General features: G+C 44.7%; 1 protein-coding gene across 3 annotated transcripts in view; it reads left to right on the forward strand.

Moving 5' to 3' along the window:
- Positions 1-204: 204 nt before the first annotated feature.
- The window catches only part of LOC105185791 (uncharacterized), a 49,591-nt gene continuing 23,498 nt past the window's right edge, over positions 205-26,297 (forward strand). Inside the window, exons 1-2 of one of the 3 annotated variants that reach the window (XM_025297755.1) lie at positions 205-266; positions 533-713. In XM_025297755.1, the coding sequence (XP_025153540.1) occupies positions 552-713 (162 nt within the window). In that variant the 5' untranslated portion in view covers positions 205-266; positions 533-551. The other 2 variants (XM_025297753.1, XM_025297754.1) reach the window with 2 other exon arrangements.

Raw genomic sequence — 26,297 nt, forward strand, 5'->3', positions numbered from 1 at the left:
GTGAACATAGCACAGAACAGAACCAAATAATTATGGACATAGCACGGAATAGTACCGACAAATCGTGGACATTGGCTTAGTAGTTCATGTCCATGAAAAGTGGACCCAGTTGGCGCTGCGAATCAGCCAACTTTTCCATAACGCTGTAAATGCAGCCATGCCCGCTCTCAGGCTTCTTTTTAATTATATATGTCTATGTGTAAATGCAGCCATGCCTGCTCTCAGGCTTTTCTCTGCATCTGCTTTCGCCCGGTGGCCGCTCTCAGGTTTCTCTCTGAAGGAAGTAGAGTGAACCACTTGTACTCTTTGCCGTTATCGTCAGAATGTATTGAATCGTAATATCGTCAGAGCGTAGTGTGCACATATTTTCTCAGGGTGCGCGTCGGAAAAAGCGTTCCAACGTAACCGGCCCGATGGCCGTTCTCAGGTTTCTCTCTGGTATCAGTCGAATCGTCGGCGTGGTCGCTTTCAGGCTTCTTTCTGTATGGAATTTAAGATTTCAAATGTAGAAAATAGCGTCTTTCTATTGAAGGGAAAAGTAAACTTGGAAAATGAATAGCCGCAACGTGGAAATAAAAGGAAGGCTTAAGGATATTAATTATGCTATATCAAAAGCTAAAGAGCTAAGTGGTTCAAATAACGCAGTTATAATAAAACAACATGATACTTTCTTTAAAGCGGCGGAGGGAAGGTTAAAGATACGAAAATTTGATGTAAGTATAATAATAATAACTGATTTCTTTATTCATATATTTTTCGTCGTATAAATATATACATTTTAGTAATTAAAACAAAAGTAAATGTTTATAAATGATAATAGCTGCTGTTATAATATGACTTAAAATACTTTTTTATAATAATCAATAAGCTATGCAAATATATATATATATGTATATATATCTTTTTATGGATTATTTATAGGTTATTTTATTGATTATAAAAAATTGGTTATAAAAATATCATGGCTCTTAGCATAGTAATATTTCCAAACATTTCAAAATAAATAGTACTCCATGTAATATTTCATATAAAATGATTGTAATTTATAAATGGATTTATTTCTAAGAATATGACAAACAAAATAAAGAGATATATACAAAGGTTAAATTATTTTAAGCAAGTCAGTTATTGTATTGATATTATATTATATTGATTTGATAATAATGGTTTTATAGAAATCTTAAAGTCAATTCTATTTTTTTTTAGTAGAGCCATATACTTCTTTCTTTTATAAATTAATTTTTTTCTGTATATATTTTCTGTATATATTCTGTATATAATAGTTTTAACAGACAAAATGTTATCAGTATACTAGCAGACTTGCAGATTTGATTAGAATATCAGAATAGCAAATCTATAACCATTTGTGTTCATATTAAACTCATGTTTTGTTGACATAGCCTATTGACATAACCTGAAAACAGATTGATGGTAAAAACTAAGCAGGATCTGGAACATAGACCATTTAATCCTTAAAAACTATCAACGAATGAATAATACTATCATGGATGAAATTTTGTCCCAATATTTTTAATTTAAAAATCAAAAATCAAATGCAATTAGTTGTTTTATTATTATTGAATATTAGATTATTTAATATTAGGGAAGTTATATATTTATAAGTTTACAGTAATTACAGATAATATTGCAATGGTTACTGCAAATAGATTTATTATATATTATGCCTTTATCAATATATTTCTATTTCTTTTTTCTTGGTTAAAGTCAGACTTTTTATATATTGTGCCTTTATTAATATATTTCTACTCCTTTTTTCTTGGTTAAAGTCAATATTTGTCCTGTCCTATATAGATAGTGATATTGATAATATTAGCACGGTATCCTCAATACTATCGTCAATCATTTCCAAAATTTTATAATTTATATGGTAAATTTGGAATTCTTAACCATTCTTTTAAAAACAGTTTTGTCAGAAAAAATCCTAAGTCTATAAAAGATAATTTTGTTATGTGCTGTTTTTGATCTAATTGACAGCGTTATAGAATGGAAAAATAATATTAGTTTATTCCTTTTGCATTAAACATTCTTTATAATACTGCTAGAGACTATCTTTATGTTTATTAGCTGTATGAAATTTTTTGCAAAGCTGGTCAGAAAAGTATCCAGTCCTTTTATGGAGTTGTAATATTGTATGACTTCTGATTTTTTGTTTCTTGGCATATATTTAAAGAATTATTGCTCAAATATATTGCTCGATCGATTGATAATAAAAATTGAATTAAATATTTCTTTTATAACTTTAGAAAATCTTACATTTAAAATATTGTGGATAAAATATCACTCCAAGTTAATGTTCTTTTGCTATGTTTATAGCAAAAGAAATTAAGTAAAAGGAAAATTAATCTGTTTTATAATAATATTGTTAGATAGTGTATATAAATACCTATTAGAAATTAGAAATAGTGGTTACATTTTTTGATATGATTAAAACAAAATTCGCATGGGATGAAATATCATTCACAAGATTCTTTAAAGATTAAATATATTTAAATAGTTATGGAACAATTCATTTTGCTTAATTTCTACTGTCAATTTATTGCTATACTTACTAACAAATCCTTTTTGTATTTTTACCAGTAAGCTGCTGATAAAATTTATAGCAGATGTGCAAAATCTATTTCTGCAGGTTTAGCTATCTATATGTGTGGATATATATTAGATTAAGATATTTGAAAAAAGGTATAAAGTATGAAGGTTCTTCACACTTCATGTAATAGAACTTTACTTACAAATAAGTTCATTCAACTTTTTAATTTTCCATGATGTAGGAATTTTCTATTTATAATTATACTGGGTGTTCAAGACCACCTGTACATTCTTTTTCTTTCAAAAACTAAGTATTTCGGAGAAAAACGTTTTAGATAAAAATTGTATGGTTTCAAGGAGGACATAAAATAACAATAGGTGCGTTCACGAAACTCAACAGTTGTACAACAGTTGAACATCCGATGAGTGAGCGATTATTGAGCAATAGAAATGTACACTGAACGCAACTGATCAGAGCAGTTCTGCGTGATTTTGTTGTGCTGAAAAGATATCAGATAAACATACTGAATATTACGACCTGTCTACATGCTTATGTGTCTTGTAATTATTAAGTATTTTTATAAATACTTAACCCTAAAACCCCACCGGGGTGTCTACCAATCGGGCCGGAATGTGAGGAGTCAGGGGAACTGCGCCGGCACTCCTTCCCCGACGGACCTGCCCCCCCTATCTCAGAATCTATGCATTATAGGGAAAAATGACTCGAACAAAAGTTTTAGGATTCATAAAGTTTTATTTTTTTGTGTGACCTCATATTTTATCTTGACTTCGATTTTGAAGGTCTTTTGAAGGTCAGCTTGTGTTTTTTTAAATGGGAACCCCTATTTTTTATTATATTGTTTTTTTCTACCAATTAATTTGAACAACTTTCGTCTAAAACATTTTTTTATTTGTCTAGTATTTTTTGAGATATTTGAGGAAAACTTGATAACTTTTTCAATATTTAACTTACGATATCTCGTTAACTATTTGTCGGAAGAAAAAATGGTGCTAGATTTTCTTGCTTTATTTAGTCTCAAGAATATATTGTTACAAGAGTGCCCTGATTTTTGTTAATTTGATGATTTTGAAATTTTCAAAAGTCAGTAAGTATAGTTTTTGGTATAGCCGCGCCAAGATTTTTTGTATTAAATATTTGTTATTGCATTGTTATAATAATTAATGTGTTATAATAACAACTAAAATAACCATATGATTCAGTGTTCTAATAAATAATGATAAATTTTACTTGTAAAAATTTATGTTATGGATATTTTTTGTAGTTGATAGTTTTCTTGAATAATAATAACCTTTAAACAGATATATTGTGCTCTAATTTTTGTTACCTTACTGACTTTCGGAAATTTCAAAATCATCAAATTAATAAAAGTCAGGGCGCTATTATAACAATATGTTCTTGAGACCAAGTAGAATAAAAAAGTCTAGTACTATTTTTCCTCCCGATAAATAGCAATATATCAAATGTTAAATATTGAAAAAGTTATTAAGTTTTTCTTAAATATCTCAAAAAATATTAGGCAAATAAAAAAGCGTTTCAAACAAAAGTTATTCAAATCAATTGGTAGAAAATGAAGATATAATAAAAGATGAAGTTTCCATTTAAAAAAATTAAATTGATCTTGATCTGATCTTAAATATACGTTTCAAGGTCAAAGGGCACCATTGTATGTCCTTTAAACCATATAACTTTTATTTGAAACATTTCTTTGTAAAATTGCACATTTCCGAAATATTTGTTTGTTAAGATTAAAAAACTCACCCTGTATATTATTTATATAATATTTTCCATGTAGATTTCAATATTAATATTCTATCATATCCTAGTTATTCAACTTTTGCTTATATTTCTCTTTACTTGTTCTTAACTTCTAACGTATACGTATATTTAGTCTAATATCAATTCTTATCTTATATGGAATGTATGGAGGAAAGGTTTTTATGTTGTAAATAAGAATATTAAGACATGGATGCGAGATGTCAGGAAATCTAATAATTTAGATTCAGTATTTGCTAGCGAAGAAATTGTAGGTGGGTTGAGGTGTAGACAAGAAAAGGATATGTGGGAGAGTAATCATTATCCGATAATTGTTCCTACGGGATTTAGTAAGAAAGATTATGTTAAAAAAACTAACAAATTATCGAGTAGAATGACAGATTGGAAGAAATATTTAAGAGGAATGGAGTCTTGTATCTTTAAATTAAAAAAGAAAGGTCACAAGAATGAGGCAAGTAAAGATAAATATAAGTTTATATGTAATAAAATGAAAGAAGTGATGATAATGGCATCTAGTAAAGCGAGAAAAGGTATAAAGGAATGGAGGAGCGAAGGTACGGGTGGCAAGCAAATAAGTGTATACAAAAATGAAGATAGAGAAAAGAGAAAATATTCAGTGGAATGGTCGGATAAGGAATGTGGAGAGATGGTGCTTGAAAGATGTTTAAGAAAACTTATGAAAACAAAACCTATAAAAACTTTGAAACTTTGAAGAGTTTAGGAGAATAAGGATGGAGGCTGGAAAAGTAGATAGGAAGAAGAAAAAAGGTTTTATCCTTTGTGGAAGGCATTAATAAAAGAGTATGGGAATGACATCTGTGGAGAATGATGTCGATTTTTAGGGATTCTTAGAATAGTTATAGTAAATTGGAAGGATTGGAAAGATAAAGATAGATCGGAAACAGTAAGGGAGGAAATAAAGAGACTGGGAAGAGATTGGGTGGAGGAAGGAGAAGTGGAAGTTAGAGGTGGAGGAGAACGGAGAAGAAATGGAAGAGTGAAAAATCTTGACCAGGATTTTATGAAAGAAGAATTAGTGAGAGCAGTTAGAAAAATTAATGTCAAATCGATGCCAGAAATGGATGGAATAAAATATAGAATAATAATAAGAGATTTGCCAGTTGAATTTAAAAGGGAGATACTGAGTATATTTAATAGTTTTTGGAATGAAAATGATTATCAAGAGGAATGGAAGGATTATACGAGGGTGGTCCGATAAGTACTTAGCCTACAAAAGAAAAACGAAAATTTTGGGAAAGTGGCGATTTATTTCTCAACATAGTCTCCTTTTAGCTCGATACACTTGACCCAGCGATGCTCCAACTTCTTTAACCCGTCTGAAAAATACGTTTTCTCGAGGTCTGCAAAGTAGGCCTCTGTGGCGGCGATGACCTTCTCACTCGACTCAAATTTCTGCCCGGCGAGTGACTTTTTCAAGTTTGGAAACAAAAAGAAGTCGCACGGGACCAAATCTGGAGAATACGGTGGATGGGGCAGCAGTTCGTAGCCCAATTCGACCAATTTGACCATGGCGAGGGCGGAGGTGTGAGCCGGTGCGTTGTCATGGTGGAAGAGCACTTTTTTCTTCGCCAAATGGGGCCGTTTTTTCTGCAATTCGGCGTCGAATCGGCCCAATAATTCGGCATAGTACAGCCCTGTGACCGTTTTGCCCTTCTCCAGGTAGTCGATGTAGATCACACCTTGTGAATCCCAGAAAACGGTGGCCATCACCTTTCCGGCCGATAGGACAGTCTTCGCCTTCTTCGGAGCACGTTCGCCGGGTAAAGTCCACTGTTTCGACTGTTCCTTGGTCTCTGGTGTGTACCAGTGGATCCATGTTTCGTCGACGGTCACGAAACGACGCAGAAACTCCTTCGGATTGCGCTTAAACAGCGTCAAACACTGCTCTGAAGTGGTCTCACGGTTGCGCTTGTTGTCCGGAGTGAGCAAACGCGGCACCCATCGCGCCGACAGCTTTCTCATGCCCAAAATTTCATGCAGGATATGACCCACGCGGTCTTTTGAGATGCCTACTGTCTCAGCTATCTCGCGCACCTTCAATCGGCGGTCTGCCAATACGAGATCGTGGATTTTTGTCATGTTATCCTCTGTGGTAGCCGTTTTCGGGGCACCTGGGCGTGGCTCATCAAAAACCGACGTGCGACCACGTTGAAACTCGTTAAACCAATTTTTGACGGTCGCCATCGAAGGAGAAGAGTCACCGTACACAGCATCCAAGCGCTCTTTGATTTCGCTGCGCGATTTCCCTTCCAAAAACAAGAATCGAATCACCGACCGATATTGCTCTTTTTCCATTTTTCTAAAATCCGCGGACACGCCCGCTTCCACACGCGGTCAAAACAAAACTACGAGTCCGATTCGGCTGAAATTTCGACAGTAGCCGTCTACGAGAATGTACTACACGATAGTAAATTTCTCTTGCAATAGTGGCGCTATCGGGCGGTGAGGCTAAGTACTTATCGGACCGCCCTCGTACAGGGTATCCGGTAATTAGCTGCCAGCCCGAGGTGTGAAGATAAATTAGGATAAGACAAACATGAAAGTCCCATACCGTTTTGCGAAATTTGCAATAATTATCGAGTTAATGACAGAAATCTAAGGGAGCACGCCGACATAGAAGATTGGAGAAGCATTGTAGCTGTTCAGGCCACAGCGCGGCTCAGTCGATCCAGAAACTGTTGCCGGTGCGCGACGAGGGGAAGGACAACGCACCGCTATTCGTTGTTTTATCTCGCCACACCTACGTCTCGCCGCACGCCGCCAACAGTTGCTGGGTCGACTGGACCGCGCTGTAACCCGAGAGGCTGCGACGTTTCTCTAATCATCCATCTCAGTACACGCTCATTTGTCAGATTTCTGTAATTAATAACCCGATAATTATTGCGAATCTCGCAAAACAGTATGGGACTTTTATATTTGTCTTAACCCAATCTACCTTCACACTTCGAGTTGGCAGCTAATTACAGGACACCCTGTATAGTGTTTTTATTGATAAAAAGGGTAAACAAAAAATGAGACCTATCGTTATCATCATGTATGGGAAAAATTTATGGAAAGTTGATTAATGAAAGACTATATTGATGGGCGGAAGAAAAGAATATTCCAGATATGAGACAGAATGGCTTTAGAAGGCGTAAGAATTGTGTCGACAATGTATTAGTGATTTCTACGGATGTGAGAAATAGCATATTTAATAAGGAAGTGACATATGCTGCTTTTTTTGGACGTTTCATCGGCTTACGATAAAGTTAAATGGAATATATTAATAAGGACTTTGAGAAAGTATGGAAGTCCTAGTAAAATTATAAATTATATTAGTTATTGGATGAGTGAAAAGAGAGTGAAATTTGTGTCAGGAAATGATGAAGCGGAGGAGAGAACTATAAGACAGGGTTTGCCTCAGGGCGGCGTATTAAGTCCTCTGCTATATTCAATTTATATGGTTGATATAGGTCGGATAGTAGAACGAGGTACTAATAGTCTGCAATTTGCTGATAATATTGCAGTTTATAATGTTGGTAAAGGAAATGAAGAGCAGAGGTATTAATTAGAGATAGGAGTAAGGAATATTAAGGAGGTATTGGAAGGACTAGGATTGGAATTGGAACCGAGCAAGACGCAATACAATTTTGGAAAAAAATGGAAGTGATGTTAAGGATTTAGCGATAACAATAGGATAGGATTTAATTAAAGATAGAAATGAGGTTAAATTTCTGTATATAACATTAGATTCAGAGTTACGGTATGAGACACAAAGAAAGGTGGTTAAAGAAAGGATGTTGAAGACTAGTAATTTATTGAAATATATTGTTACGCTCACTCTCGCACTCGCGCTTGCACTCAGTTAAATGAAAACACTCGCGTAACAAATATGAAGCTTTACTATTCACAGCGCACTCGTTCAAGTTTTTTACAGGAATAATTCTCTATTTTACAATTATCGCGACTGTCCTCGATGACAGCTTGCTGGAGACTCTCTGTTATTTCTTATCCTGTTTCCTTCTTATCGATTTTTCGTCGTTCAGACAATCTTCGTTCGATTATCAAAATCAGCCTAAGACTCGCGGACAACAGATACTGCCACAAACCTTGTAGCTCGGCCATAACACTGTTCCTCCTCTTCGAAAAATTATCGTCCCGACAATTCTCTTAGGCAAGGTCATCCTCTTCCTTGACTCCAGAAATCTTCATGGCTCCTATCCTACCCTGAGCTGTTGCTACAGGTTACCGGACTCCACGAATTCCTGATCTCAATCAAGGGTTCTGAGAATCTTGACTCTGCGCCTTCAAAGCACCGTCTCTATACCTGTCCTCTAGGAGGTGATCAGTCTCCAGGACCTTTCTAAAACGATCTGCTTGTTCCGCTTCTTCGTCCGTTTCTTCCTTGGCTCCTCTTCGGACAGGGGAGGACTCCCGTGGACTCAACGTTCTTTTGAAGAACATCCCAAGTTCCTGCCTCGGCATTCGCCCAATGTCCCACGGAAAAACCACGGTCAAAAACCGTGGGGGAGGCAGCCTTCTTGAATAATCGATGAAAAATTGAAGATGGAAACGATGGAATCAGAAGAGAATGGGCTATCTTTATCCTGAAATAAAATAACACACACACACTTGAACGAGTAAGCGTTTTTTATTTAAAAATAATGTTGTAAAACTAAATCTCTCTCTTGTTAGCTCGTACTATCAATTTAAATTATCCGATAAAATCGCGCAACGGAACCGTTCCGTCATAGATATCGAGTTTTAATTTTATTTCGGCTAAGGAAACATTTTTAGAGTGACTTAGCTGTGAAAGTTCTCCGCCAACGTCGCAATTCAAGAAGCTCCTGCCGCTCCTGTTCTCGCTCCTCGCGAAGCTGTTGTATCTCCAGCAGAAGTGTTCGCAAAGCTCCTGCCTCTGTTTCGGCTCCGCCGTTATCAAACTTGATGCTGCCATCGAAGCTTAGTTTCGGGTTACTCTTGACAAATGTATCATGATTTCTTTTCTTGCTCACCTTTTCGTCAGATGCCGAACGATGCTGTTTCTTATCTCGGGACGAGCCCCCAAAATGTTGCGCTCACTCATACACTTGTGCCACGCAAGAAATAATTCTCTATTTGACAATTCTCGCGTCTGTCCTCGATGACAACTTGCCAGAGACTCTGTCAGCTGTTGTTGTTTTCTTATCGATTTTCCGTCGTCCAGACAATCTTCGTTCAGTTGTCAAAATCAGCATCAGATGTCTAAGACTCGCGGACAACGGACGCTGCCACAAACCTTGTGGCTCGGACACAACAATATGAATAGGTATATAAGGTATAATGGGAAATACAGAGAGGGGTTTAGAAATGAATTTGGCGTTGATGCTTTATAAATGACTGTTGAGGTCCACCTTTGATTATGCTGTAGCAGTTTATTTTCCTTTTTTGGAATGTCAAAGAGAAGATTCGGAGAAAATACAATTTAAAGGGTCTAGAATTGCATTAGGTTATAGGGTTAGTACGCCTAAAAATGTGATTCTGTAGGAGATAAAGGTTGTGAATTTGAAAGAGAGGGAGAGAGGAGGTAGGAGAGAAAGAGGGTGCGAGAGAGGGAGAAAGAAACTTAGAGTTAGAGTTATATATTTGCACTCCGAGGTCGGACCCTATAGAGAATACAGTGTTTAACAGAATTTTGTGACTCCAGCCTTAGAACAGTAAACTATATCCGTAAAAAACTTTCCTTATTTAAAATAAGGTTAAAAAAGCGCCAAATGCACGCGACTCGTATCAATAACCTTTTTTAAAAAAAGTTCTACAAAAAAGTATTTTCCACAAAATATCTGATATCAAATAAGTTAAGCCAAGTGCTAATATATATATACAATTAAAAATATATTTAATCTTACCTTCTTTAATAACAAAATAAAATATTCTAAAAGATATTAAAAAATGATTCTTAAAATTTAATTATATTTTTATATAATTTAATTTAACAATTCTAAAAAAACAAAAATATATAATAAATAAATCCAAAAAAAATAAAATTAATTAAAAAATATTATATTTATAAAATAAATAATGAAAATATAAATATAATAAGAAAATTAATTAAAAATTAAAATAAATTTTAAATATTAAATATACATTTTCGACAATTTTAAAACTTTAAATAACAAAAAGTTACAATAGATAATAAAATTGAGAACTACAAGAAAGCAGTTGGCGTGCCCGGAAAATAAACGTCCGGAAGGAACGGAACTTTACGGAATGTTTATTTTCCAGGCACGCCAAGTGCTTTCTTGTAGTCCTCAATTTTATTATCTATTATAACTTTCTGTTATTTAAAAAGTTTTGTTTGTTTTGTAGAATTCTTCTATGTCCGCTATCAGTATCGTAAATAGCAGCTGACTCAACGGGCACCCTTGTTTCACCCCCCTTTTTCGTCCAAAATCTTTTTCCCTCTCTCCACCCTACTTTCACTCTTTGTCTCCCTTAATACTTCCTCGCATCTTCTCACCAATCCTTCCCTTACTTCCCTTTCCCTCATCACTCTTCCCAATATCCCTCTATCCACTGAGTCGAACGCTGCCTTTAGGTCCACAAACAATATTACCAACCTCCTATCCCTCCTCTCCACCTGCCTGTTTATCAAAAAATTCAACGTATATATGTTGTCCATTGTCCCCCTTCCCCTCTTAAATCCCTCCTGACTCTCCGGCAGCATCCTCTTCCTCTCCACCTCCTCCCTCAACCTCTCCGTCAATACCGCCGTATACACCTTATACGCTGTCTGTTAACGACACCCCCTGTACTCCTCTACTCTCACCCCTTCTCCCTTCTTCCTAATCGATACTACCATTGCCTCGCTCCACTCCTCTGGCCAACCCTCCCCCATCCACATCCTCTCATATACTTCCCCTAACTGCATTTGCACTTTCTTTCCTCCATACTTTCATACCTCACTTGGTATTCCATCCCCTCCTGCTGCTTTCCCATCTTTCAACCTTTTTATCGCTTCCTTTATCTCCTGCTTTATACCCTCCCCATCCTCTTCCTCTCTCCTGTTTACCTCCTTCCTTACTCTTCCCCCCTCTCCCCCTAATATTCTCCTAAAGTATGCCTCTCACTCCCTTATCTCAATCCCCTCATTTCCCCCTCCTCCTCTCCCTCCTTAGCATCTCCCAAATCTGTTGTTCCGTCCTCACCTCCTCTAGTTCCTTTACCCACCTCTCCCTTTGTTCCCTCTTCTTCTCCTCACATATCCTCTTGTACCTCAACCTCTCTCTCCTATATTCTCCATCTCCTCCCCTTTTCCTCCATTCCCTCAACACCTCCCTCAATATCTTTTTCACCTCTCTGCACTCTTTATCCCACCACCCCCTCCCCCTCTTTTCCTCCTTCCCTTCCATCCCCCTCAACGTTTCTCTTATCCCTTCCTCCAAGTTCCTCCATTCCCCTTGCCCCCCTTCTCCTCTCTCTCCCTTCTCCTGAATTCCTCCCTGAATCTTTCCAATTCCTCCTTTGACCATCTACTCTTTCCTCCTCCTCTCCACCTTTTCCTCCTTTCCCCTCCCTCCTTCCCTCTCGTTCCCCCTCTTATCCATACTACTACTGGTTGATGGTCAGACTCCATTCTCTCTCCCACTTCCATCCTCTCCACCATCTTCATCGTCTCTCCATTTCCCATCACGTAATCTATCACTGACATACGCCCTCTCCCTGTGTACGTCCACTCCCCCTTCTCATCCCCCTTCATATTCCCATTTAAAACCCACCACCTCCTCTCTCCCATAAACTCACACAACCTTCTTCCGTTCCTGCATACCTTCCCATCCTTGGAGTTCCTGCTCCCCTCCTCTCCTTCCTCCTCTTCCCTCCTCACTGCTTCTCCCCCCTCTCTCCCTGTTCTTGCGTTCCAATCTCCTCCAATTATCTTCCCTTCCCCCCTCCTTTCTCCAACCATTTCTCCATCCTCTCTAACTTTTCATCCATATCCCCGTTTACGTATATCCCTATTATTCTCCACCACTCCTTCCCCATCCTCACCTTTCTCACCATTATCCTCTCCACCTCTTCCTCCTCGTCCCTCTTCATCTCCATCCCCTCCCTCACTCTTATCACCATTACCCATATTGCCCTTCCCTTTCTACTCATTCTTTTCGCTCCCTGGCATTCCCATCTAAACCCTTTCGGTAACTCCTTTTTCACTCTTTCCCCCTCTCGTCTACCCATGTTTCCAACACCATTATATCTCACCCTTTCAACTCCTCCCAAAATTCCTTCTTGTTCCTTAGCCCTGCCACATTCCAAAACGCCACTTTATATCTCTTCTCCCTTTCCCTTCTTCCTTCCCACTCTTCCCTCCTTCCCCCTTCACCCCTCTCTCCTCCCCTCCCTCTACATAACCCCATTTTAGTTTCCCTTCCACTCCCACCACCTCCCCCATTTCACCCCATCTCTGCATCCTCCCATCCACCCACATCTTCATGTATCCCACTTGCATCCTCTTGCCCCTTCTCTTCTCCGTCTCTCTTTCTATTCTCCACTTCGTCTTTCTTTCCTCCACTGTTAAATCGTCCTCCATCCTTTCCTTCCTCCCTCTTAACTTTTTCTTCGCCTCCATTACCTTCCTTTTTTCCTCCCAATTATCTAATTTCACCAATATCCCCTCTTCTTCTTTTTGCCCTTTTCCTATCCTCTTCATTCCCTCATTTCTACCTCCAACTCCAATCTCCTCCATATCTCCTTAACACTTCTTAAAACTCTTCTTCACCCCTTTCTCCCCTATCTCCACTCCCCTCACCACTACGTTATTTCTCCTTCCCTCCTTCTCCTTTTTATCCAACCTTAGCTCCAGCTCCCTTATTCTTCTTCCCTCTTGTCCCATTCCTCCCTCCCTTACTCTCTCCCCCTCCCATTTTTCCCATCTCTCCAACCTTCCCTCCATTCTCTTTATTTTTTCCTCCCTCTCCCTCTTCTCCCTCTTCCACTCCTTCCGTTCTTTTCTCCTTTCTTCCCTCTCCTTTCTTCCCTCTCCTTTCTCAACTCCTCTCTTAATTCCCTGTTCTCTCTATCTCTTTTCTCTTCCTCCCTTTTCACTTCTTCCTTAAATCCTCTCACTTTCTCTATTAACTTCCACACCATCTCCCTCACTTCCTCCTCTTATCCACCCTTCTTTCCCCCCTCCTCCCACCTCGCCTCCGTTCTCCCACTTCCTCCCTCCCACTCCTTCCCCTGATGCCGTCCTACCTTCACATTCTTTTTACCTATCCTTTCCTCTTCCTCCTCTTCCCCCACCCTTATCTTCCATTTCCCCTCCCATATCATTTCTATGCAGCTCCCCACACTTCCTATGCTGCTTGTGCTGTCTCTCTTCAGCCTTTCTGCGTTCGCCAGCCTCCCTCTCCTTTTCTCCCTCTACTATCCCCCTCTTCCTCTCCTCCTCACCCTTTCCCTCCTTTTTTTCCCTCCTCCATCCTCTCACCTTCCCTTTCTTCCTCCACCCTCACCTTGCAGCTGATGCTTGCTGTACCTTCCTTTAACTTTCCCGCGTCTTCCTTCTAGTTCCTACCTATGCCGACAGACCGCAGCACCTCTCTCTCTATCCCCTGTCTCTCTCCCCTTTCCCCTCTCTACCCGTTTCCTAACCTCAACTACTTACTCATTCTTCTCACTCCTCTGTCACCCCTCCCTCACCACCTCCCTTCCAGCCCTTTCTTTCCCTTGTCCCTACTGCCTCCCACACTGTTCCCCTCCTCTCACTCTCCCTGTTTCCCACTGAACACCCTTGTCTTATTTTGCCCGATCACTCACTATTCTCACTCACTCGTCGCCAGAAACGGAAGTCCAATTTTTAATGAAAATAATATATGTATTATAATTGTTTTTGGATAATATTAATTCACTTTTAATTATTATGGCATTTCTTGCACACTGTTCACAAAATTTATTAAATGCTTTATGCCAATGTGAGAACGTACTATTTATCAAATCCTGAAGATTATAACTTTTCTTTTAAATCGTTAATAGGAATTGAAACAATATTATTTTTTGTATTAAATTTAGTATTATTACACCATTTGCATCGACTTATAGTATTTACTTTATATTCTATTATATTTCTTATATGATCGTAATTTGTGCAAAGAGCTATAAGAAATTCTATTGCATCATGTTTTACATTATTAGAAAAATACTCTGCTAAAGATTGCCGTACTGCATATGTATCTAATTTATTTATTAATCCAGGTTCATATTGATATGCTAATTTATCTAAAACATTTAAAGGCTTAGAATTAAATAATTGCTTTCTAATATCCTCTGTATGTAATATACATTGTAATACTGCATTTGAATAACGTGAAACTTTATCTGTATTTTGAAAACGATGTATAACTCAATCATTAATATATGGAGTTTGATATGGTTCTTGAACAGAAGAAATCGTTTTTTTCAATATCCAAATAACATCTTTTACTTCATGATAACGTTTTTTTTGTATAGTAATTTGTTTTGTGGCTTTTTTATATACTTGTTTTAAACGATTGTACTCAATAGTTACTTCATTTGTTTTTACTTTTTTTTTTGATAACGCAGGGGAAACCCATCATGGGGTACCCTCCACCCCCTGGGAGGGGCGGAGGGTTATGTGAGACTCCTACTCACTAAAACCCCTGCGGGGTGTCTACCAGTCGGACCGAGATGGGGGGAGTCAGGGGAACTGCGCCAACATTCCCTCCCCGACACCCCGGTCCCAGGGCTCGTTGTCGAGCCCCACGCTCATGTGCCGCGCCCCCTTCTCCTTGCGGAAAAGGTTCAGGACGCGGCGCTCCAGTCGGCTAAGCCGACCGGGTTGGCCTTCCGATGACTATTTTGGGAGGGGGGGACATCCAGGTCATTCACCTCCCTCCCCGCGTCCCTCCTCCGCGTGTCCGAAGTCAGCCCCGAGGTGGCTGGGGTGGCCGCGGAGCCCGGACTGCCGGTCTCCGCCGCCTTCTCCCGGCCGGCGCCACCTCGGAGCCGCTCTCATCTCTCCCCGGGGAGCGCCGCATTCGACCCCCCCGTACTCCGCGGTCCGGGACGGGTCGGCGCTCCCACTCGGCGGCCTCCTTCCGGGATATGACGTCTTTGCAGAAAGAGGTCGCCGCCTCCCATACCTCCTCGCTCCCGCACATGGCTCGCATGCGCGGGAGCGAGAGGTCCTCCATCCTGCACCCCATTGCCCGGGCCAGGACACGGCGTTGCTCGCACCACGCCTCGCGCTCGGCGAGGGTGTGTTGCGCCGTGTCATTTGGCTCCGGGCAGTGGTGGCACTCGGTGGTGATCTCCTTGCCTATCCGGTGCAGGTACTTCCCGAAGCAGCCATGTCCGGTCAGCACCTGCACCAGATGAAACGATAGTCCGCGCCCCCTCCTGCCCACCATTTCCGGCAGGCAGGGGCGGACAGCCTCGGCCGTCTGGCGACCGAATCCTCGCAGGTCGGACAATTCGGCCGACCACTTGTCGAGGATCCGGTCACTGGCCTGGTTCCTAAGAGCTCTCAGGTCCCTGGCCGATGGGCCCTCCCCCCTTTGGCGGGAGCTCCTTTATTCGCCAGTATAGGAGACTTCTCTCCTCGGCGAGGAACTTCACCGGGGGGGAGCCGGCCAGGGAGGCCGCCGCCATGTGGGAGATCGTCCGGTACCCCCGGACCGCCCTTATTAGTACCGCCCGCGTGACCTGCCCGAGCAGTGCCTTGTTGCTGGCGGTAGCTAATAGTCGGGGCGCCCTGTATAGGGCGACCGAATGTACCACTCCCACATATAGGCGGCGTGCCCGCCATTCGGGGCCCCCTGGGTCTGCATAAGGCCGGCCAGCGCCGTGCCTATCTTGCGAACCCGGGGGGCCAAGCTCCTGAAGTGGGGCCCAAAGTTCCATTGGTTGTCCAACGTCAAGCCCAGATACTTCATCGTGGGCTTGACGCGGACGCGGACTCCGTCCACTAAAACCCGGGCTCTTCGCGGCCCGCCCCGACCCCGTCGATGGAATAACATGGACTGGGTCTTCTGGGGGGCCACTCTGAGCCCGAGGTTCTTGATGGTGTTCACCACTGAGTGCAAAGCGGTTTCCATCTTGAGGTGAGCCTCCCACCAATCCTCCCCCTCGGTCATGACCAAAGTGTCGCCTGCATAGCAGACGACATGGCCGGAGGGGAGGGGATTACGCAGTACCCGGTAGAGCGCGATGTTCCAGATCAGGGGACCGAATATGGACCCGTGCGGAATACCGTGTTCCATTTGGCGCCGGCCTTGGACCCCGCCTTTTCCCGAGTAGGCGAGGTCCCTGTCCCTGAAGTAATCGGCCATAATGCGCCGGAGATAGGTGGGAACACGATGGTGTTCCAACGCCCATCCTATCTCCGGCCAGGACAGGGTGTTGAAGGCGTTCGTTATATCCAACGAAACAACCAACAACACCACACCCTCGACCTTCACGACGGTACGGGACAGGTCCCGGACGTGCTGGAGGGCGTCCAGCGTTGATCGTCCGGGCCTGAACCCGTACTGGTTGTCGTGGAGGTCCGGTCCCTCCAGGGACAGATGCTGGACGAGGCGGTCCGCGATGATGCGTTCCAGCATCTTACCCGCCTCGTCCAGCAGGCAAATCGGACGGCGGCCCACCGGGTACCTTGCTCTCCTTTGGGAAGAGGACCAGCTTGGCCCTCCTCCACTCTTGAGGGAAGACCCTCTCTGAGACACCCCTCCAAAGCCTTCCGCGTGGCGGCGGACAGGTCTCCGTCGCCAAGAGCGAGAGCCCACGTTCTGCCAGGAATCCCGTCAAGGCCTGGGGCTTTGCCCTTGGCCCCGAATTTCTTTCTGGCCCTGGTGAACTCCTCGGACGAGATCCGCAGGTTCTCGTCCCAGTCCCCGTCCTGAGCATCAGGAACGGGGATCCTGGGCGGTCCCTCCTCGGTCCTCGGGAAGAGGGTATCGAGGAGGTCCCTGAGGTCCCGGGGATCCATGGACTCGGTAGGAGAGAGGGCGCCCACAGACGTATCTTCCCGACCGTCCGCTTGTATGGGCGCCCCCACGGGTCTTCGTCCAAAGAGTCCACCAGGCGCTCCCACGCTCGCCTTGGCGTCGTCAATGGCGACCTTGAGGGCTTTCCGCGCGCTGTGGTAGCCATCATGTGTCCCCGCGGCGTCCCCGCCGTTTCGCCGGGCTCGGGTATTCGCCCGCCTGGCCTGGACGCAGGAGTCGCGGAGTTCTGCGAGCTCCCGCGTCTACCAGTACGCAGCCCGGCGCCGGCGGGGGTGGGACCGAGGCATCGCGACGTCGCAGGCCGACGTCACGATGCCCACCACCTCCTTGGCCCCCTCGAGGGGCGCGGGGGGTCCTACCTGGCTCCTGTTCGAGGTGCCAGGTCGCCGCGAGGACGGTTGCCTGAAACCTGTCCGCGTCAAGTTGACTCAGGGCCCATCTTTTGGGGAGCGGATAGTCCCCCTTCCCTGGGTGGCGGTCCAGCCTCCGGAGGGGGGTGGGGAGTCGGAGAGTCCACGCCACATATCTGTGGTCAGATAATGACTCCCTCTCCTTCTCCCACCCACCACCGGAATAACCTGGCGACCGAGGGGGAGACCCAAGTCAGGTCAATGACCGACTCGCCCCCCCGCCCGGCCGCACAAAGGTGCTGGTGGACCCCGTGTTGAGCAACACGAGACCCAAGCCCGCCGCCCAGGCGATCACGGCGTCGCCCCGAGGGTCCTTTTGCCGGGGACTGCACCCCCACTCCTCGGAGTGGGCGTTGAAGTTCGCGGCGACAATCACGGGTCGGGGGTGGCACTGGCGCGCCACACCTCGACCCTGTCCAGGACCCTCACAATACGGGCGAGTTTGCCGAGGCCTGACCTGTTGGTTACAGGGAGTAAGTATACCCCCACAACAGTGATGGGCCCAAGGTTAACCGCCACATTCGAGCGTCCCCTCTTCCGGACCTTGCAGGGGGGACGCCCGTTGCGGGTCTGACTACCACGGCCACGGAGCCGCACTTACTGTCCAGCCAGGTTTTGTTACCGGCCGAAACATAGTGCGGCTCCGTGACCAGACCCAGGCCGGCGCCCATTTCCGCAAGTCTCTGACACCAGAGATCCTGCGCACGGGCGCCGCGGCCTAGGTTGGCCTGAGATACCCGGAGGAACATGAAAACCAGGCCTTCACGCCTCCTCCGGGCGATACTCGTCGGCACCCCTCAGAGAGACTTCGGGTGGCGGTGACGCCGTCCCAGTCTCCTCTGAGGGGGCCTCGGCCGTGATGGTGGCCTCTTCGTCGGATGTCTTTGTGTCTGCCACTTCCTCCATTCGTGCATCGGAGGTCCCTACCAGAGGGGTTCCTATCTCCACCTCCCCCTCCTCTCGGGAATACGAGGGGTGGAGGCTGTCAGGGAGAGCCGAGGATGGTGCGTCCTCCGACTCTCCGTCTAAGGTAGTTGGGGGTGGAGTCTCGACGACCTCCACCCTCCTCACTTTGTCCGTTCTTTCCGGTATCCTCGTCCTCCTCTGTTGCCAGTGACGCCGCCAGGGGGGCCACTTCCATGGCGGTCCTCCTCCTTTTCCCCCTCTGCGGCTGCGGCTCCTCCTCCATCGGGGTGGTGAGGTCCAGGGTACGGCTGGCAGCCGCCTCCACCATCATTTCCTCCCGCGTAGGGGAGGAAGCCGGCCTGGCCTCCTCCCTTTCCTCGCCTCCAGTCCCATCTGGAGTGGGAGGAGTGTTCGTCGTCCTAGGTCCGGGCTGCCGCTTCCTCTGGGCCTCCCTCTTCCTCTTTTGTCTGCCGGTCAGCGGCTTGCATGCCGGACCACCAGCCTTGTGACCGGCAGGTTTCCCTGTTTCCGTGCACACGGGGCAATGCGCCGTGGTCGCCCTACAATATTTGGCGCGGTGGCCGGGTGTACCGCAGCGGTAACAGTTATCGCTGCGGTCGACGGCACTCTTGCACTGTTCGCGCACGTGGCCCTGTTCCATGCATCTGAAACAGAGCGCCGCGCGAGTAGCCAGTGCCGTCAACCCCGGCTCGAGTCCATCCCATCAGGACCCGCCCCGCGGCAGCGACTTTGGAGGCCGCCGCCAGCGGGCACCGCACTACGGCCGTGGCTGTTCCTCGCTGGGTGAACTGCAACTCACCCCTGGACACGTCCGTGGGTGGGCAACCCCCAGCGAGAGCCACAGCAGCCGTCACGTCTTCGGCCCCGACCGTTGCGTCCAGGCCGGTGAGCCGCAGTACTCCGGTCTTCACTGGCCTATGGATGCTATAGCCGGGGCCCTTCTCCGCCGCCAGCTTGCCGAGTTCCTCGGCGAGCCGGTCGGCGGAGGGCCCAGCGTTGAGGCCAGGCACCTCGATAAGCAAGGCCCCGGTACAGGCCGTTCTAATTTTCAAGGCACCCGGTATGCCGACATCTTTTGGCTTTATGGCCAGCGCCTGGCTTCAACCATAAATTCTTTATAAGAATCTTTGGGGCAGGTGACTGCGACGGCTGCAGATCTAGGCGGCCACGGCACCGCCTGCCTCCCTTCTCGAGGCTTTGACGGGCTGAGGAAGAGGGGGCTTGGAGGCTTTCCCCCTTTTCTCCTCCCTCTTCTGCTTCCTTTTATCCCTTAGTCTCCTTACCAGGGTCCATCCCTCTTCTTTGGCTGCGGTTACTGCGGGTGCGGTCCGGGGTTGGCTGGAGGGTTGGACGGCATTCCCTGCCTGCTAGCTACTGCTTTTCCTCCGATTTCCCTTCCCCGCAGCCTTCAATGCCTGGGCGTAAGATTTTCCGGCGTGTGCAGGGGGGGGGAACTGGCCCTGGCTTCTCCAGTTCCTGTCCCCTCCCTTCCCGCTTCCCACCGGTGGTTTCGGATCTCCTCCTTCTCCTCTCTCTCTTCATCATACGTTTCCTCCTCCTTTGGGTCGACGTCCCCCTGACCTTCGGCTTTCAGCTCCCCCCTCCCCCCACGCCCGGATTAACTCTCGCCTCTCTAGCCAGGGGGAGTAGGATTCGGGGCAGAGCGCCGCCGGCCCGGGAGACGTCTTCCCAGGTCCCAGCTCCATCACAACTGCCCTTTCCGTCGTCAGCCTCCTAATGGATGCAGTCACCGCCCGGTAGCTCTCCCCATTCGGGTCCAAGCCCGCCCTGGCGTCTACCAACTGCTTCAACTCCTGCGTCATCTTCACGTACGTCTCCCTGGCCTCCGGCTCCATATTTCGAAGCGCCAGGGATTCATCTAGATCCCTTTGTATCCCCTGTAGTGGGGGTCTTAACCGCCACCGGGGCGGTGACCTCCTCCCGCCTGTGGAGGTCTAAGTTGTCGCCATAGACGGCAACTTTCCTGTCCTCCGTATTTACCTCCACGGAGGAGTTGGAGGACTCCTGGATTGGACCCTAACCACTCTCCTCCTCTTCTCCCTCGTCCTCCGTTTCGGTGCCTCCCTGGCATCTGCGTCCGACGCAGAGGAGTTGCCACCTGCAGCCTCCGCATACGTCCTTCGTCGCTGATGTAAACCAGGCTGGGAGAGGTCCGGTGCGGCGGCGGAAGCCATTTTGGCCGCGTTCTGCTCCTCAAGCAACTTCCTATTTTCAATCCGCAGCCGTTTGTTTTCTTCCCTCATCCCGTTCATCTCGGCCTCCAGGTTGGATCGCTCGTCTGTCCTTCCATTAATGGCCGCGAATCTGACCATAAGGGTCTACAGGATGGCCTCAGAGGAGCCTACCGCTCGGTTCATCAGGGACACGAAGGTCCCTTTGAGCGTGTTGGACTTTCGTGCCACCAGTCTCAGTGCACCGAGCGCACGGCCTGCCTCCGAGGCCAGTTCCGGTGTAAAGGCTTCCCTCAGGAGCATGCCAGAACTTGCGTCCTTGTAAACCTTCTCCATTGGGCGCCTGTCCGCCACGGACTTCATTATCTCGGTGTTGAGAAGGTCTTCTATTTCCTTCTCCAGACACTTCTCCCTTTCCACCTTCTTTCTGGCAACTTCGGCCTCCCTCCTTTTCCTTAAGCCTACCCCTAGTCCAGTGGTGGGTTTCCTCTCTCTCGGGTCCCTCTTCCTGACGAGGACGGGCTCAGGAGTCGCCGGTTTTTGGGGAGACGAGTCCCCCAATGAAATGACGGAGCTGCCACTCGTGGTCTCCCTCCTTCTTTTCTCTCTGTCACGGGTCCCCGTTCCGCTGGTTCCGGCTCTCGGATGTAATAGCCGTCCCCGTGGCAGGTTTGGACCCTTTGGTCGCATCGGATTTGATGGATCTCGTGGTGGAAGAGTTAGAGGAGACGAACCTGCCCAGTTCATCCCTCGCCACCTTAGACTTTTGCGAAAGGAGAACGTCCGATAGCATTTTCGACTTTCCCCTTTTGCCGTTCGCGTCCGCGCTCGCGTCCCCTCCCCCGGAGGCCTGTCCTAACCTAACCTCTTACTAGAGAGGGGGCCAGGTCTATTTGTCACAGGCGTCATATCGGTGACACTGGCGCCGTTACCCCGGGTCAGTACCGTTTCCTCGTTGGGCGGTCTATCTTGAACGCGGGGATCCGCCTCGCCTTCCCCCCGGTGGGGGAAGCGCTTCTCGTCTTCCGACGAAGGTCTATGCCCCCCGGAGCGTGGCCGCCCCTCTTCGTACCGAAGGCTCACGTCGCGAGTCCCCCGGTGGAGACCGCGCTTCTGGCCGGTGTTTGCCAGGGACGGTTTTCCCCCGGTGTGCGGCAACCTCTTCTTCTTTCCCCGGGGGTCCACTCGACTCGCTCCCCGGCGGGAGCGGTCTCTCCGGCCTTGCAGCTCAGAGTGGGTCCGAACTCCGGGATCGAAGTCCGGATCCCCGTCGTAAGACTGGCAGTAGCTTTTGCTACTGCCAGCCGAGCTCCGACTTCAGTTCCTGTTGGAGCTCTGTTCGGTAACTGACCTGTCGTCTATTGACGACATGACGCTTCACGGTCGTAACTTCCTCACAAGTGCCCGTGGTCAACACTTGTGACGGCCCGTCGCAGGATGACGACGTGGGGGGGGGGGGGGCCGGGACAGTATCCCCAACCTCACGCCGGTTTTCGGCTCCGAATACCGAAACGTTTTGCCTTTCGTTTGTCATAAAGAAGTCCATCATGTGTAGGATTGTTACGAGCCCTACCCACTCGGGTTTGAATTCGGGGTTTTCCTTCCCCTAGACCGGCTGCTTTTACCAGGCTAACGAGCCCGCTCTGCCCGCGCTGTAGGGTCCTTCGAGCCTCACAAGTGAGACCCTCCAGACCCTGGATAAAACCTAGAGGCAGTTGCCCATCCAGGAGTATTATGGGCGCTCTTAGTCTGGTCCCTCTGTACAGGTCACCCCGGCATGGTAGAACCTGCCAGGGGTCGAAACCCCCGCCGATACAGCCCTGTACATCATTGGGACACGCAAGCTCCCCCACCGCGACAAGGTGGCGTCCACGGGGGAGTCATTTGTTTTTACTGATGAGGGATCAAAATTAATTAAATGCACTCCTATAGATTCTTAATATACGCGTGTTAAAAGATAAAAAAGAAGTTCAGTTTTACGTGTGAGAAATTATCACTAAGGTTCAATTTTATTTTCAAACAATTAATTAATAAATAATTTTATATAAAATTTTTAATAATAACTTTCAAAATATAACATTACATTTATTTAAATTTAACCACCAATACCACTACCAGCACCATCATCACTACCCCCAGCGCTACCACCACCAGCGCCACCACCAAGAGTCGGAAGAGAAAATTATAAAAAAAATTATTAAATTATGATAAAATCGAAACTGTCTAGAGTTCTTAATATACGCGTGTTAGAAGATAAAAAAGAAGTTTAGTTTTACGTGTGAAAAATTATCAATAAGGTTCAATTTTATTTTCAAACAATTAATTAAGCAGTAAAAATACATATATATTTTTTATTATTATTACGCATAACTATTAATAAAAAAAGGACAATTCTATTTCATATATTTTCCTAATCCTAAGCGAGAGATATACATATAATAATTTTGACAAACATGTACGATATATCTTAGAATTAGTTTAGTACGTATATAAAAAATGTCTCGCGCTGTGATAGATTAATTTTACTACTTACAAGGATAGATTAATTTTATTTTACTACTTAGAAGGATTTGATGGCTTTCCATTGCTTCTTGATTTTCTTGTTCCATTTCAAATTTTGCCATAATGATAAATGACGAAAGGGTATGTTCACCATATATATCGATTTATCGATATCTATTTAATTATTGATATAATTGATCAAAGTTCATGTCGAAGACGTCGTTTTAAATGGCGCGAGACATTACCATGTCTCTTGATTTTATGAAAAAAATGTCATTTCAACGTATAATTATCTTCAAATAGCATAGTTTTTCGTGCTTCGTAATTGTCGGCGACGCCGACTATTTGAAGATATTTAAAAATTACTATTTTGAAGAAAATTGGAAAATTGTTGAAATCTCCTAATTTTCATTTTGTGTATGTCTGTCTGTACGTGTGTTTGTAGGTGTTTGAGTTTATGTGTGTTTAAGTTTGTGTGTGTGTGCGTGTGTGTGTGTGTGTGTGTGTATGTGCGTGCGTGCGTGCGTGCATGTGAGCGTGTTTGCGTGTATTTATACATGTGATTGTGTGTACGTACATACGTCTGTGTGTTTGTATGTGTATATACGTGTGTGCGTGCATGCATGCGTATGTCAACTTGATGAAATTAATAAATTACACACACACACACACACACACACACATGGCAAACGGGGGTAGTACAATTTTATAGTGACAGATTTTTACTTCTTTACACTACATTTCTAACGCTTTGATCTAATAACTGGATAATACGTAAGGATAATACGTAAGTTTAATAATTCTAACGGAGAGCGGCAAACGGCAAACGGGGGTAGTACAATTTTATAGTGATAGGTTTTTACTTCTTTACACTACATTTCTAACGCTTTGATCTAATAACCGGATAATACGTAAGGTTTAGCGCAGATGTCGGATGAAAGAAACAAGATGGAGAATTACGACACGATATGCCTTGTCTTCCATCCGAGATCCCTGAGAGCGAAGCTGGGCCGTGCTGCTGACGCAAAACAGTTATGAGATTCGTAGAATCACAATGCTTATACTGCAGAGTTATAAAGATAACGATTAGAAAAGTTGTTAACGGTTATAACACAACTTTCCCACACTTAGTGCTTATTTTTATTGTTAAGAAGCAAGAGATGGGGAAGCTGCATAGTCTGTCCGCTATGATAAAAATAATTTGGAATAATAGTAAGAAATAATAGCCAAGTCCTTGCGCAACCGGGCTGTTATTCTTGAGACTACGTAAGCAATGATAAAGCATACGCGCGCTGTAGAAAACGACGTGTCAAATTAACATAAAACAGAAGAGCCGAAAAGAAAGAAAACAGAAAAGAGTAACACAATTCATATGTTGAGTCTAGCACATAAAATGTGTCACCCAAAATCGATATATCAAATTAACACACGCCGGTGTCGGAAATTTAACAGAAGGTTTTCCATATACAAAAGAATAGTAAAAGGTATTAAAGCTAACACATTAATTTAAATTAAATAAAACTTAAATAAAATGCTAGTCACAATTACAGGTCGCCGTTACGAATGTCAACATAATATAATCCTAGTCCATATCGAACGAGGGAGGGGAGAACCGGAAGTTTAGATTGCAAGATGTACCGCTCGATAAGGATAAAAAAATAAATAAGGAAAAAAGAGGAAAAATAGGAGCTGAGATGTAACAATATATATATACAGGGTGTCCCATTTTAAGTGTCCACCCCAAATATCTCTTATTTTTGATTTTAGAGAAAAATGGTTCAGACACGTTTTGTATGGTTTCGAGGGGGCCATAAGATGATACCATTGATTTAACCTTGAAGAGTCATTTGAAGGTCACGTGAAGATTACCTCAATTTTTTTAAATGGCACCCCCTATTTTTTATTACATATTCTTGTAGCTGACCTCGAGAATTTCCCAAAACACTATAATCAAATGTTTTTTGGTGAAGTACTTTTCGAGTTATAAAGCTCCAAATTTACAAAATTTTGATAAAAATACAAAATATTTCGTAAAACATTCACTTTCCGATAGTTTTATCTTACATGATCCAACTAGTCAAGGCAAGATCCGAGCATGATCCAACCAGTCAAGGCAAGATCCGAGCATGATCCAGCTAGTCAAGGCAAGATCCGAGCATGATCCAGCCAGTCAAGGCAAGATCCGAGCATGATCCAGCCAGTCAAGACGAGATCCTGTATTGCCTGATAATCAATGAGCCGTAACAATTGTGAAAGTGCAATTGTCAATTCTTTTAATGAAACAAATATCAAGAGGCTTGTTTCAAATTTCTTACTTGGGCAACTGTCGGTATTTTGGCGAAGTCTCAGACAGACGCATATTATTATCCATTGACTTTTTTTTTATAAGACAGAATTTTTTGTTTTTTGGCGCTTTTTTTCTTTATAATTATGGCTGCTTATCCACCAAATGAAATTGTGGACATGATTCACATTTTGGGTGAGGTCAGGAATAATTACTCGGCAGCAGAAAGGCTTTATGCTGAAAGATTTCCAGACAGACGCCATCCTGATAGGAAAGTAATAAAAAGACTCTACGACAGAGCTGAACAGGGTTTTCTTAGAAGAAACCGGCGAAAATCGGGCCCTGATGAAGTCACATCATTGACTGTTATAGGTGCCGTTGCTTTGAATCCTCAAATCTCTACGAGACAAATTGACAGGCAATACGGTATATCTAAATCAACAGCCAATCGTGTGCTCAAGTTCAACAAGTTTCACCTATATCACATTCATCTAACTCAGCAATTGGAAAAGAGGGACTACCAACGCCGTGTACGTTTTTGTAACTGGGCTCGAGATCAAATCCAACAAAATTCCCGGTTCATTGCTGATACGCTTTTTTCTGATGAAGCCACGTTTTGTAATAGAGGAGGCATTAATA

This window comes from Harpegnathos saltator, unplaced genomic scaffold (assembly GCF_003227715.2).
Source record: "Harpegnathos saltator strain DR-91 unplaced genomic scaffold, Hsal_v8.6 scaffold188, whole genome shotgun sequence".
In the NCBI taxonomy this organism is placed as follows: Eukaryota; Metazoa; Arthropoda; class Insecta; order Hymenoptera; family Formicidae; genus Harpegnathos; species Harpegnathos saltator.